At 47.8% G+C, this 11,766-nt stretch overlaps 1 protein-coding gene across 2 annotated transcripts; it reads right to left on the bottom strand.

The window, feature by feature from the left end:
- Nucleotides 1-4,176: 4,176 nt before the first annotated feature.
- Nucleotides 4,177-11,760, bottom strand: Ahsa1 (AHA1, activator of heat shock protein ATPase 1). Of its 2 annotated transcripts, none has more exons than XM_006515729.2 (9): nucleotides 11,517-11,760; nucleotides 9,830-10,020; nucleotides 8,218-8,300; nucleotides 7,721-7,838; nucleotides 6,748-6,836; nucleotides 5,475-5,603; nucleotides 4,951-5,052; nucleotides 4,677-4,728; nucleotides 4,177-4,584 (listed from the first exon to the last, which is right to left on the bottom strand). In XM_006515729.2, the coding sequence occupies exons 4-9, from the start codon at nucleotides 7,785-7,787 to the stop codon at nucleotides 4,412-4,414; spliced, it is 612 nt and encodes a 203-aa protein (XP_006515792.1). In that variant the 5' UTR covers nucleotides 7,788-7,838; nucleotides 8,218-8,300; nucleotides 9,830-10,020; nucleotides 11,517-11,760; the 3' UTR covers nucleotides 4,177-4,411. The 2 variants fall into 2 exon arrangements, with proteins under 2 accessions (XP_006515792.1, NP_666148.1); NM_146036.2 differs by lacking the exon at nucleotides 11,517-11,760 and adding an exon at nucleotides 11,254-11,447 and having other exon boundaries at nucleotides 4,223-4,584.
- Nucleotides 11,761-11,766: the final 6 nt, after the last annotated feature.

The raw sequence follows: 11,766 nt of genomic DNA, 5'->3' as shown, positions 1-11,766 counted from the left end.
TGATCAGGGCAGCAGGTAGGCACCATGTTCACAACACTTGTTACCTAAGGAATTCAGCCTATAATCCTAGCTCTTGGGATGCTGAAACAGGAGGGTTATAAGGTTTTTGTTTGGGTTTTTTTTTTTTTTTTTTTTTTTTTGGAGACAGGGTTTCTCTGTATAGCCCTGGCTGTCCTCGAACTCAGAAATCTGCCTGCCTCTGCCTCCCAAGTCCTGGGATTAAAGGCATGCGCCATCACTGCCTGGTTGGTTTATGATCTCCCTGTCTACACATCAAAGTAACTTACTAAACTGCCATCTTAAATGGATTCAGGAGCTAGTGATATTAGAGCGAGTTCTTATAAACGTCTCCCTTTGGTGACTAAGGGAAAGTCCCCTACCCTGCAGGGAGATTGGAGCCCACCTTGGAGAAGGTAGAAATTACTGCTGTTGGTTATTTAAGAGCCTGAAAGGGCTAGAGGGCCGGATGTGTCTGTGCTCAGAGGACCAACTGAGGGAAGATGTGGTTTCCAGGCTGAGAAATGCTGGGAGCGACTCTGGGGGGACAGGGTGGGGTGGTGGAGCAGAAGAGCTTGGGTTACATATTGAGACTCAGTTTAGTCCCCTCCTGGGGGGGTGCTGGGTGGCAGGGGAAACAATAGGACCGGATATATAGCTCAGGGGTAGAGCACCTGCCTAGCATGTATGAAAACTTGGATGCAAGCTCAGGTCACACACATCCCTAGAGGGCAGGACTATTTTGTTTGTTTCTGACTGGGGGTCTGTCTTTTTTTTTTTTTTTTTTTTTTTTTTTTTTTTTGAGACAGGGTTTCTCTGTGTAACTCTGGCTGTCCTGGAACTCACTCTGTAGACCAGGCTGGACTCGAACTCAGAAATCCACCTGCCTCTGCCTCCTGAGTGCTGGGATTAAAGGCGAGGGTCTTTCTTGCTTGCCCAAGCAGGCCACCAGTTCCCAAGCTCAAGTAATCCCCTTCTCCTGGCCCCTGCATAGCTGAGACTACAGGCACAACTGCCACCTCTTGTTCATTTTGTTTTAGCACACACTTTTTTTTGGGTTCAGCTACTTTTTAGTAGAAATTTTATCTTGGCACTTAAACATCATCTTAACGCAGTACTAAACCAAGTCCCAGGTGAGATAAACTAAAGAAAGAGGAGCCGCGGGGAGTCTCACAGGGGGAGTAGCAGATCAGCTCGGAAATTGTGTTTATTCAAGTTTCACAAGAGACAGGCCCTGTGCAGGTGGCTACAAGCTGATGGAACACCTGTGCAGGAGGAAGGGCACCAATGGTGGGGGTCACTGAAGCTCTGAAAGGGGTGCTTTAGGAGTGGCTAGTGTCAGACCCAAGAGGCCTTGAAATCAGAGAAGGCCCTTCCTCTTCAGCTCAGCCTTAGGTCATGCACCTTTCTGACTAGGCCAGCAGTGCACCAGGCAAGAGCGCTGCCCCCGTGAATACTGCTACTGTGTGGCCCCAGCCTCCCCCCTCTGGTTTGCCAGCAGGGCAGATAGGCTGTGCCATAGCTTTCCAGCCTTCACTCTGCAGAGGCCGTGTACTTCTTTGCTTCCTCTATTACAGGGAGATCTTTCTTCATGTCTGAAGAGCTTCTAAAACTGTGACCCTGGCACCAGAGTGATCTGAGACACTAAACTGTGAATGGTGGGCCCCACATCTACACTTAAGAAGTAAAAATCCCCATAGAGGTGAAGCCTAGGACTCTGCATTGAACATGTTCCCTCAGGTGACCTCTGCATTGAACATGTTCCCTCAGGTGACCCTTAGGCACAGAAACCCTGTGCTGGGGCTTGCAATATGAACTCAACCCGGATGTCATAGCATGTTTTTGTTTTAGATTTAAGTATAGGAGTGTACTGTAGCTGTCTTCAGACACACCAGAAGAGGGCATCAGATCCCATTACGGATGGCTGTGAGCCACCATATGATTGCTGGGAATTGAACTCAGTAGTCAGTGTTCTTAACTGCTGAGTCATCTCTCCAGCCCCTTGGTTTTTCTTGAGAGGTTTTACTGGGTAACCCTGGCTGTCTTGGAAGTAACTCCGTAGTCCAGGCTGGCCTGAACTCACAGAGATCCACCTGTCTCTGCCTCCTAAGTGCTAGGACTAAAGGTTTTCATCTGCACCACCAGGCCCATGGTATCAGTTTTAAGAGAAAATACTTGAGTTTGTGGGTCCAGAAGTCAGCAGATATTAGGCATTACCCTTCCATAGCTAGCGCAGGCTAGCCTGGTGTTTACAGAGACCTCCCTGAGACTGTTATGGCTTGAAGCCTGTAGGGACCCCTTTGCCTCTGCCTCCTGAGAGCTGAGTATAGGCACACACTGTCACCCTACTACATACCCTGGATGGCCTCAAAAGGTACCGGTTAGACCCATTTTACAGATAAGGAAATTTGCCTACTTGACTAGAAAGTGAAATATTCATCATTCAAAACAAGTCCATGGTTTTATTTTCACTATGGGTGTGGTGGTATCAGGTGGCTAACTGAAATGTTACCAGTGACACAGCAATGGTTGACAGTGGCTATGAAGAACCATGTCACCCGACAGGAACATGCTGCACTGGGTTTCACTATGGTGTCATCTCTTTACATTTTTTTTTTCTACTCTGGACCGGAGAGACAGGGGAGGCAGGGCCTGTTTTCTGCCTGTACTAGGAGGGGCTCATTGATTTAAGGTGGAGTCCAAGGTCTCTGTCAAAGTATCTTTTAGGTCCCATACAGGCAGATAGAATGCCAGATTAGGGGCTATCTTAGTCCAGTGCTTACCTGAATAATTAAAATCAAGATGAAATGATCTTCTGTATTAAAACTATAAAATTCTGCCAAGTCATGTAGATTGATTAGCTTGCGGGCCTCACCACTGCCTAATGAAATGGAGATGAGTAGACGTCTTAACAGGTGCTGATTCATGCTGCAGGGTGGGGGTAGGGAGAGAGTAAGCTGAGGCAGGCTCGGCTTGGAGTGCCTGCTCACAAGTTCACTTTTCCTGTCCTGAGGACCTCACTAAAAAGGTCTCCTAGCACTTAGCCTGCAGCTCAGTACACTTATATTTCAAAAACCAAAAAAACAGAGATTTCTTCCTCTTTTGTGGGGTGGAACACTAAGGGGCCTGGAACTTCCTACTTCAGGAGGGATATGCTAACACGCTGGAGATGCAGTGGCTTCGATATGGGGTGAAGACGACAAGGCAGTAGGTACAAGCTTAGCACCAGCTCTGTGGTTAGAGTCTGTGTTCCAAATGCCAGCCATGTTCAGTATCAGCTGTTAGACTTGGGCTCTTAATCTAAGAAGGCAGAGGCCAATATATGTCAACATATATTAAAAGGATCACATGTGGCAGTACGACTCTGAAATTCCTGCATTCAAGACAAGAGACTGAGGCAGGGGGATCTTGAGTTTAAGGCCAGCTGGGTTATAAAGCAAGACCTTGCCCCCACAAACCAAACCAAACCAAACCAAAAAAACCCCAAGGCTTAAGTTTTTTGAGATGGACGACAGGGCTACGTCACATGATTCATGAGCCTGTGAGATGAGCCTGGTGTTCGAGACACAGGAATAGCTCTCCACAGAGCCACCACCGGTCATCTTCATGTGCATACAGCCTGTACTGTGGTCACTCACCTCTTAGCAGAGGGGGCAGAGTCCAGAACCCACCTCTACTAGCTTGGTGCCCACTGCCTGTACTTCTTAGGGATGTATCTACTCCAGAGAGGGCCAGCCTTCTCATGGAGTAAGAGGCAGCCATGCAAAAATAAACCAGCTCAAGAACCCTCAACAGCCACACTTGGTCATTGTGTTTATGTGCATGAATGTTTTGCCTATATGTATGTCTATGGAGAGCACAAGCAGAGGCCAGAGGGCATTAGATCCCTTGGAACTGGATGGTTGTGAGCTGCCGTGTGGGTGCTGGGAATTAGACCCAACCTAACCACTGAGTCATTTCTCCAGCCTTGGTTTTTGTTATAGCCCAAGCTAGCTCTGAACCTCCTAGGTAGCCAGGGATGGCCCCTACTCGGAAGCTCCTGCTTCCACCTTCTAAGTGTGGGATCACAGGAGTACACCACAGACTGAATTACCTACACTCAGCCAGAATGAAGCTTTCAAACCCCTTGTATCTGTTTAAATTCAAAACCTTCAAGGAACACAAGGCTGTCAGTCAACATAGATTGTAAGAAATGCATGCCTTTAAAATTCTGTTTACTTAGCATATGTACAGGTAAAAGAGAAATCACCCTCAGATCCCACCCAGCAGAAAACATGCACAAACCCAAGGTATCTGTGAAAGGGAGGCCCCAGCCCCAAGTTAGCAGTGGGGATGGTGCAATCCTGTGAGTCACAAGCCATTGCGAGAGGGCTGGACTAAAGTTTCAACAGGGCCAGAACCCCTGTTGCTGGCCCTAAAACAAGCGTGCACCATAGCCAAAGGTCTGTTTGATGCCCTCAAAGTAGTACCGCTGCCAGCCTTGCCGCGTCCGCTCTTCCTCAGGAGCAGGGATGCCACGGCCTTCCATGCACAGCTCTGTCTCTCCATTCTTGTCAATGAAGGTCAAGGTGATGGTGGCAAAGTGCCCTATGGGAGGGAGTGTCAGATGCAGGTTCTGGACAGCCGGGCGCCAGGGGACAACGGGGCTGGGGTATGCAATGGCAGCAAGCGTTACTTACCCTCTGGCCATGACTTAAACCTCCACTTCATAGCAATGTGTTTCTCGGGGACCTGGAACATTGAGTTCAGTTTGCTGAGGCCCCACGGTGTGCTCAGCCCCAGCCAGCTGAACTACCTGCTTTGCTATTTGTGACTGTGTGAAATCTGCCAGAAAATTCAAATCCTAGCACTGTTTTCCAAAGTATCCCAGAGGTATTAAGTTTTACCCATGACATGGAGAAACATCACTAAGCTAAGCAATGGAGGCGGCAACCTGGGAGGAGGTTTACTCACCAGGTCAGTAAACTCCCCGGTGACGTTGCCATCGACCATGTGAAACTTGCCACCTCTGTCGGCTTCCAAGGCAGCGGGGGCATGGGTAAAGGCCTGGACCAGCTGCACAGAAACGGAAGGCACAAGACACATGACTCTCAATGGACACCTGGACACAACCAGCCTGCATGCCCCAACTCTTCCTGAAGATTCACTGTGCCCAGTGAGGGGGTTTCAGTCTCCCTGTTCTGGTCCTCTGCAGACTGGGCTAGGAGCTCAGCACCATTTTGAACCCATGATGCTTTATATTTCCCCTTCTCTTCGGTGCTAGAGATTCAACTTGGGGCCTTGTGCATAAGTGCTTATCACTGAGCTACACCTCTAATAAGAATGCAGTGGCTCCCATTACACCAAAGTGTGTGTGGTCGTGTACTCCCTCATGAGCACCCCCCACGCCCACCCCCACCCCCCCTGGTGTCAGGAGGCCTTGCCATTCCATCCATCAGCGCAGCCCTGCATGCCAGGCTGACAGCAAGCTCACTCACCTCCTGCGTGGTAAACACTCTATAGAGCTCCTCTGGGGAGGTCAGGAAGGTTTCTTTAAGGGTGATCTTACAAGTGGGGATTTTGACACCAACAGGTTTGGCCTGGCTTTTTGAAGGAGCAGACTTAGCCTGTGAAAGGGTAGGCAAAATGTCAACCAACACAACCGCACAGACAACTCACTCATGTTCACAAAAGGCTGAACTTTTGAAGCTAATTAGTCAATGGGGCTAAAGGGAATTTATGCATGTTTCAGTTATGGGAGAATTCTTCTAGAAATATCCTTACTGTAAACTTCCAGTCTTGGAACTTGCTCCTAGAACACTCTTGCACTCACTGCAAAAGCCACCAAAGGACAGGCAGTGTTCCTGCATCTCAGAGATTTCAGTGTCACTCTCAACCAGAACCTGCCTGAAGTGACGGGATGGGGGAGTTGCCCCCCATACACAAGGCCCTGAGATTCACCCCCAGTACAAGAAAGGAAAGAGAGAAATAAAGGACAGAAAGACAAAGATAGAAAAGGAAAGAAGAGAAAGAAGAAGGGAAATCTGGGGGAAGGAGAAAAAGCGAGCAAGCTGGAAGCAGCGCTCCAGTGTTCTCCACTGCTGACAAAAGGATGCCAGGGTTCTAAACCAAGAACTCAGCCAGAACCACCAAGAGCTAGCTAGATAAAACAGATGCTTGCGCCACAAAGCGAGCGAGAAGAATCTGTTTCCTGGTGGGTAAAGTTAACGATTCAAGTGAGATCCTTAATATCCAAGTATGAATGTTGACACCCCAGCTAGAAAGGAAGCTGAGAGCAGCCAACTGGCATTCAGTCCAATCTAAAATCCTACTTCCATGTCCCCGATGGCTTCTCTGTGCTCTGAGGGGGTCTACTACCAACCAATAAAGAACAGGATAGGGGATGGGAGAGATGACTCAGGTGGCTCAGTGGTTAAGAACACTTGCTGCTATTGCAAAGGAATTAGTTCTGATTCCCAGATTAGAGAGCTCACGACTGCCTGCAAGGCCAGTTCCAGGAGATGGAATACCCTCTTCTGGCTTTCAAGGGTACTTGAAACAGAACTACGTGAACATATAGTACATAAATATGCAAGCATAAAACTATACTATACTAAAACACTGACAGAAAACTTAAAAAAAAAAAACACGAAAAGTCTCCAAACTCTGGGTTTGGAGTCAGGGACACAGAAAAGCTGATGTTGCATATGAAGGCGCCGTCCATCTTCCTCTGCAGGTGGCCCGCCCCGCCCCTGCCCCATCACTGCTTACCTTGCAAGTCTCAGTCTTTAGTGCTGGCTGGCCCACTGGATCTACTGACTCTCCATTCACTGTGGGCAAGATCATGCCCTGAGTAAACTCTAAAAAGACAAAACCCCCCCGTTAGTTTCATAGCCCACATAGCACATAAGTCGTTCAGCTGCTGTAAGCCAGCATTAAGGAAAAGCCTGCATTCTGTAATCTCTACCTCTGGTGGATGCCTGGCATCTATGGAACACAGCAGCATGACCTTTAAAACGTGTAAACACCCAATAAAGGTGGAAGCATTACAACTTCTTTACTCACTTTCTACAAGATTCACTAGTCAGAACCCCGAGTCCCGGCTCACATTAAAAATGATCAACTTCAAGGTGGTCAGGATGCAAACTTCAACACTAAGAGTAGAAGGATGTGGCTGCGATGGACTCCCCAAGACATCCAGGCTCACCCCACCCCTTCAGTTACAACCATCTCAACTTCCCGGAAGAGGAGGACCAGTGACAATCTGGGATTGTCCTTAAATAGTCTCTAGAGCAAAACTTGTTTGATCTGAGTCTCAAAAGCAATTTAAGATTTCTAGTAGCCATGTTAAGAGTTAATGTAGGTGAAGTTTTACTAGCATGTTTACCCTAAAGTTACTCTAACACAGCTATCATTTCAATGGCTGTTAATCTTTAAAAGATTATGAGGTGTTTTTACACTGGCTTCTTTGGGTGCTGCCTTCAAACCCACCTTGTATTCACACTCACAGCACATCTCACTTTGGTTGGCTATATTTCAAGAGGTTAACAGCCAACACTATCAGACAACCTTGCTCAAGATCTTTCTCCAACTCAGAGCCTTTAGAATAACTTCAAAATTAAACAAATACCCACCGCCTCCCGGATCATTATGCATCTGCTAGGGGAGGGCAGTCAGGCCCTCAGGCAGGATCTGGCAGTGGAAAATGGACGCCCCCTTCAGGCATACAGATCTAAAAGAGTACCTGTCTTGAGGGTGCTGATGTAAATTCCCACTGCTTCTCTCAGAAGTTTCACCCCGTCTTCCTTCATTAAGGCCACGAGATTTGTGTCAGGCTCATCTTTGGCAAGGCTCACACTAATCTAGTGAGAGATCAAACACAGGTGATAATGATTTAGGGGCGCTATCATGAGTGTGGGGGCAGAGCAATCAAGAGACTGCGGCGAGCTGCAAAGGAAAAGTGTACAGCTAACTGGCTAGCCGCACAATCCCACCAATGTTCCTTCTCTACTCCCCTGCCTCGGCAGAGATGGCTGACGTTAGAACCCATTTCCTTAGCTAAAGCAGAGCTGCTCAATACATACAAGTTGCTCGGGACGTTTCCAGTGGCACCACAAAGCTAGGAATGTACCCGTAGACTGCTTTTTTGCATCCTCAGCCTGAGCCTGTACTATGTGGGGACTGAATCACGTGTCTCATCTGGGACAACAGGCAGCAAGCGAGGACTCGGCAAACACAAACCTCCACTTCATCCACGCTATTTTCATCAGACAAATTGGGGATTTCCACATGTCCTTTGTACTGCACTCCTGACTTAGAGGTACCTGTCAAAAGCAATGCAATTTCATTAGCCACCTCCTTTGCAGGAAAGGTCCTGCCAGAGCAGTGTCCTACTTAGGCTTCTTGTGACCCTCCACTCTGGGAATGCCACGTGCCAGAAGCAATCACTGGCACCCCTAATGTCTTTCCTCACCCCACAGTGGAGTGAGAGCTGTTATGACTTATTATAGCATGGCACTGGCAGTAGCTCAGGTCCCCCGAGCCTGTCTGGGTAGCCACTAGCATTGGTTGTTAGAACACCTGCCATGGAGAATTTGATTGTGGCCACTCTGCATTTGCTTCTGTGTGAGTTTATAATTTAGAAGTAAGATGTGAACATAGAAAACTATGTGACATCTGTCACTGTCCTATCTCTGCCATCTGTCAGGTAAGGTGCCATCGGTATGTGCTGATCCCTCTGCCTTAGATGGACCCGTTCTGTGATCTCACAAGGGCCCTCAAGCTACAACCCCTGACGGCCAAAACACAACACTTCAAGCTTCTTTCAGGAAAAAACCACCCACCATCCTGATTACAGTATGAATGTATTTCATACTCAGCACATGTATAAAACTCTGGTATTAAGTTTTAGTTTCTAGATTTCATTTTAATTACGTGTGCATGTGTGTGGAGGTTGGGGGGACACACATATGCAAGTGCCCTCAGAGGTCAGAGCCTTCTCATGTTGGAGTTATAAATGGGTGCTGGGAACTGAACTCCAATCTCTGGTCCCCGATTTCTTTAAAGACATTTTTGGATGGAGGACTTCTCTCCCTCTCCCCCTAGAGTTCACCGCCATTTTCCTATCTTCAGTTTCCCAAGTGGTGGGACTATAGGTATGTGTTAACAACATCTAATGGGTACCTGATCAATTCTATCCTATCAACCCTGTGGGTTGTTTTTTTTTTTTTTCTTTCTAAATTGAGTAACTGTTGTTGCATAGTGGACTAAGTTTTAGGGTACATGTTAACTATGACAAAACTCACTCTGTGTCTGTACGCCTCAGTTTTTCAGTGTATTATATAAAAAGGAGACTAGACAAGATATATATAGTTCCTTCTAGGTAACAATACTTCAGATATACATTGAAAAAGCAAAAATTATAGACAGATCTATCTACTTTCATCTTTACTACTCACTTGGGAAATATTCCATTCAGCCCAATTCTCCCCCCTAGGGGTATTACAGAAGGGACATTAAATTATAAGATGGTAAAACAGCCCCAAATCAGATGTATAATTAGCTATGATAGTACAGTGATATAAGATTTGCACTGGAAGTAGAAAGTGATTGAAGCTAAAAGAAACATCCCCCCCTTTTAAAAATCATTCATTCATGAGACAAATGATGGAACTGACGAGATCAAGCAGATAAATTCATTTGGCGTCCCACTGAGTGCCCAATGCCGCTTGCCTTCAAAGCAACACCGTCTTCTCTCTTCAAGAGTTTGTCAGTGCTCAGAACCTCTCCAGCAAGGATCAGAGCTATGGCAACGGGGCTATAACCTCTTCCCTGGCAGCCTGGCAGGCCTTACCTGTCCAGTTCAGTTTGATGGTCCACTCATAGAAGAAGATAAGTTTGCCTTTCCTGTTGTTGATGGATGCCTCCCCATCAAGCTTGTTCACTTCGGTCACCTCGCACTTGCCCTCTTCATTTTCTACTCGAACGGCCAGGAACAGGGTTTTCAGTTTCTCTGTGGACCAATTTGAAGCATCTCTCTCTGTCCTGCAAGACAGAAGCAGCGCTAAGGGCTGGCAGTCAAGAGGAGAACGCACTGTTTCATTCAGCAGGTGACTGCAAGGTTAAAGGAGGCAGAAAACAACCCAACCCTCTCAATTCTACCCTAGAATGTCCACAAACATGCTACTTTTAGGAATCCAAAGGGGTGGCGAGTTGTCAACAAAGAGAGGTGCTGTGCAAACCAAGTTAATACTTTCCAGTCTTAGCACAATGAGCCTTGACCGTTAAAATGGCGCCCCCATTTGGCCAAGAAGAAAGATGTGACCATACTGCTTAAGTCAGGAGAGCAAAGACAAGCAAGCATTTTTGCTAAGAACTTCAGTTTAAAAAAACAAAACAAACCAACAATAATGCTAGCCTCATTAACAGTGTTGTGTCCCGTTCAGTGTTCAAACTTTGCCCTACACATCCTACATCCTCTAGACAGTGTCACAAAGTCCACAAGAAAAATTACATCAAGTAGAATGTTAAAAAGAGACAGGTTGAAGGGGGAAAAAAAAGACGGTAAAAATCAATTCTTTGCCCTTCTAGTACAGCTATTTAAAAATCAAAAAGCTATAACTGAGGAAAAAAAATATAATGTCTGTAAAGTTCAGTGGCACTCCAAATAACTTTGTTTCCAGAAGATTTCTGAGAGATGAGGCAGCTTCCAAGACCGGTTAGGCTGTAAAATCATGACTGCCGGGCAACCTGGAGTTGTTACAACAGAACTTAACAGTTCCGGGTAGGAGACTGCATTGCGTTCAGCATCCCGAAGCTCCAAGTGCCCTGCAGATCACGTTCCAAAGCTTCTCACGCTGGACTGAGGCAGTAGTCCCCTATGACTTTTGCTTTCACTGTAACCCGCAAACCAACAACTACCGCGCCTGGAGCTCTCGAATTCCCCAGCAGACTCCCAACACAATCGGCAGGGGTCTGGATCTCAAGGACGCCTGCGGCCACGTGTAGGAAGTATCACCCGGCTCAGGCTGGATGCAGCAACTAGGGCACTCTGTTCTCGCTCTGAAATTCCTCCTTGGGGACTCAGCAGTCCATGTCGAACCCATCGCCCCTAAGACTGTGATGGTGGCGAGGGATGGAGGGGACCCCTGCTACAGAAAGGACTCACGCCCAACCCCAGGCCAGGGTTACTTGGGTCCCGTACTCGCCAAGGTCCCAGACACCTCCAACCCCTAGCCTGTTAACAGTGCTCCTGCGGCCTGTCTTGCTGGCCCATACCAGTGCCAGTTGTTGACGTTGGTGGCGTCCGCCCGCTCCTCCACGATCCAGCGTGGGTCTCCCTCACCCCACTTGGCCATCAGCTCACTTATCGCACCGCTACCAGCTCCCAAGCAGCCGCAGCCACAGCCTGAGGACCGCTCGGTCCCAGCCGCCTGGCAGCGCCTGGAAACTACTAGAAGCAGCACAGCACCTCCTGGCTTGCTTTTCCCTCCACCCCAACCCCCTCCCAGCCTTAACTTCCGGCTCCTCCTCGCTCTTACCGGGTACTTCCGTTCCAGCTCGCCGAGCCGTAGGTTCCGTAACTTCTGGCGTTCCTTCCAGCTCTCTCAGTTTATCTTAAAAGCTCTTAAGTCTAGGCCCTCAAGATCCTAATCCCCACCGGCTAGGACACAAAATATTCCTCTCATTGTCTCCTTGGGCCCTAAACCGACCTTGCTGAGCCTGATGGGAGTTGTAGTCTTTAAACCAACCCTTCCGATAACTGCGGAAGGTCATGCTGAAAGTAAAGGA

This window comes from Mus musculus, chromosome 12, assembly GCF_000001635.26.
Source record: "Mus musculus strain C57BL/6J chromosome 12, GRCm38.p6 C57BL/6J".
NCBI lineage: Eukaryota > Metazoa > Chordata > Mammalia > Rodentia > Muridae > Mus > Mus musculus.
This window is presented reverse-complemented; position numbering and strand designations above follow the sequence as displayed.

Excerpts from the sequence above, each read along its gene's own strand:
- Ahsa1 (NM_146036.2), bottom strand. The coding sequence starts at position 11,333 with ATGGCCAAGTGGGGTGAGGGAGACCCACGCTGGATCGTGGAGGAGCGG. Across the intron at positions 7,839-8,217 it reads ATAGCGTGGATGAAGTGGAG|ATTAGTGTGAGCCTTGCCAA; the intron begins GTTTGTGTTTGC and ends ATCTCTCACTAG. Across the intron at positions 4,729-4,950 it reads CCGGGGAGTTTACTGACCTG|GTCCCCGAGAAACACATTGC; the intron begins GTGAGTAAACCT and ends TCAATGTTCCAG.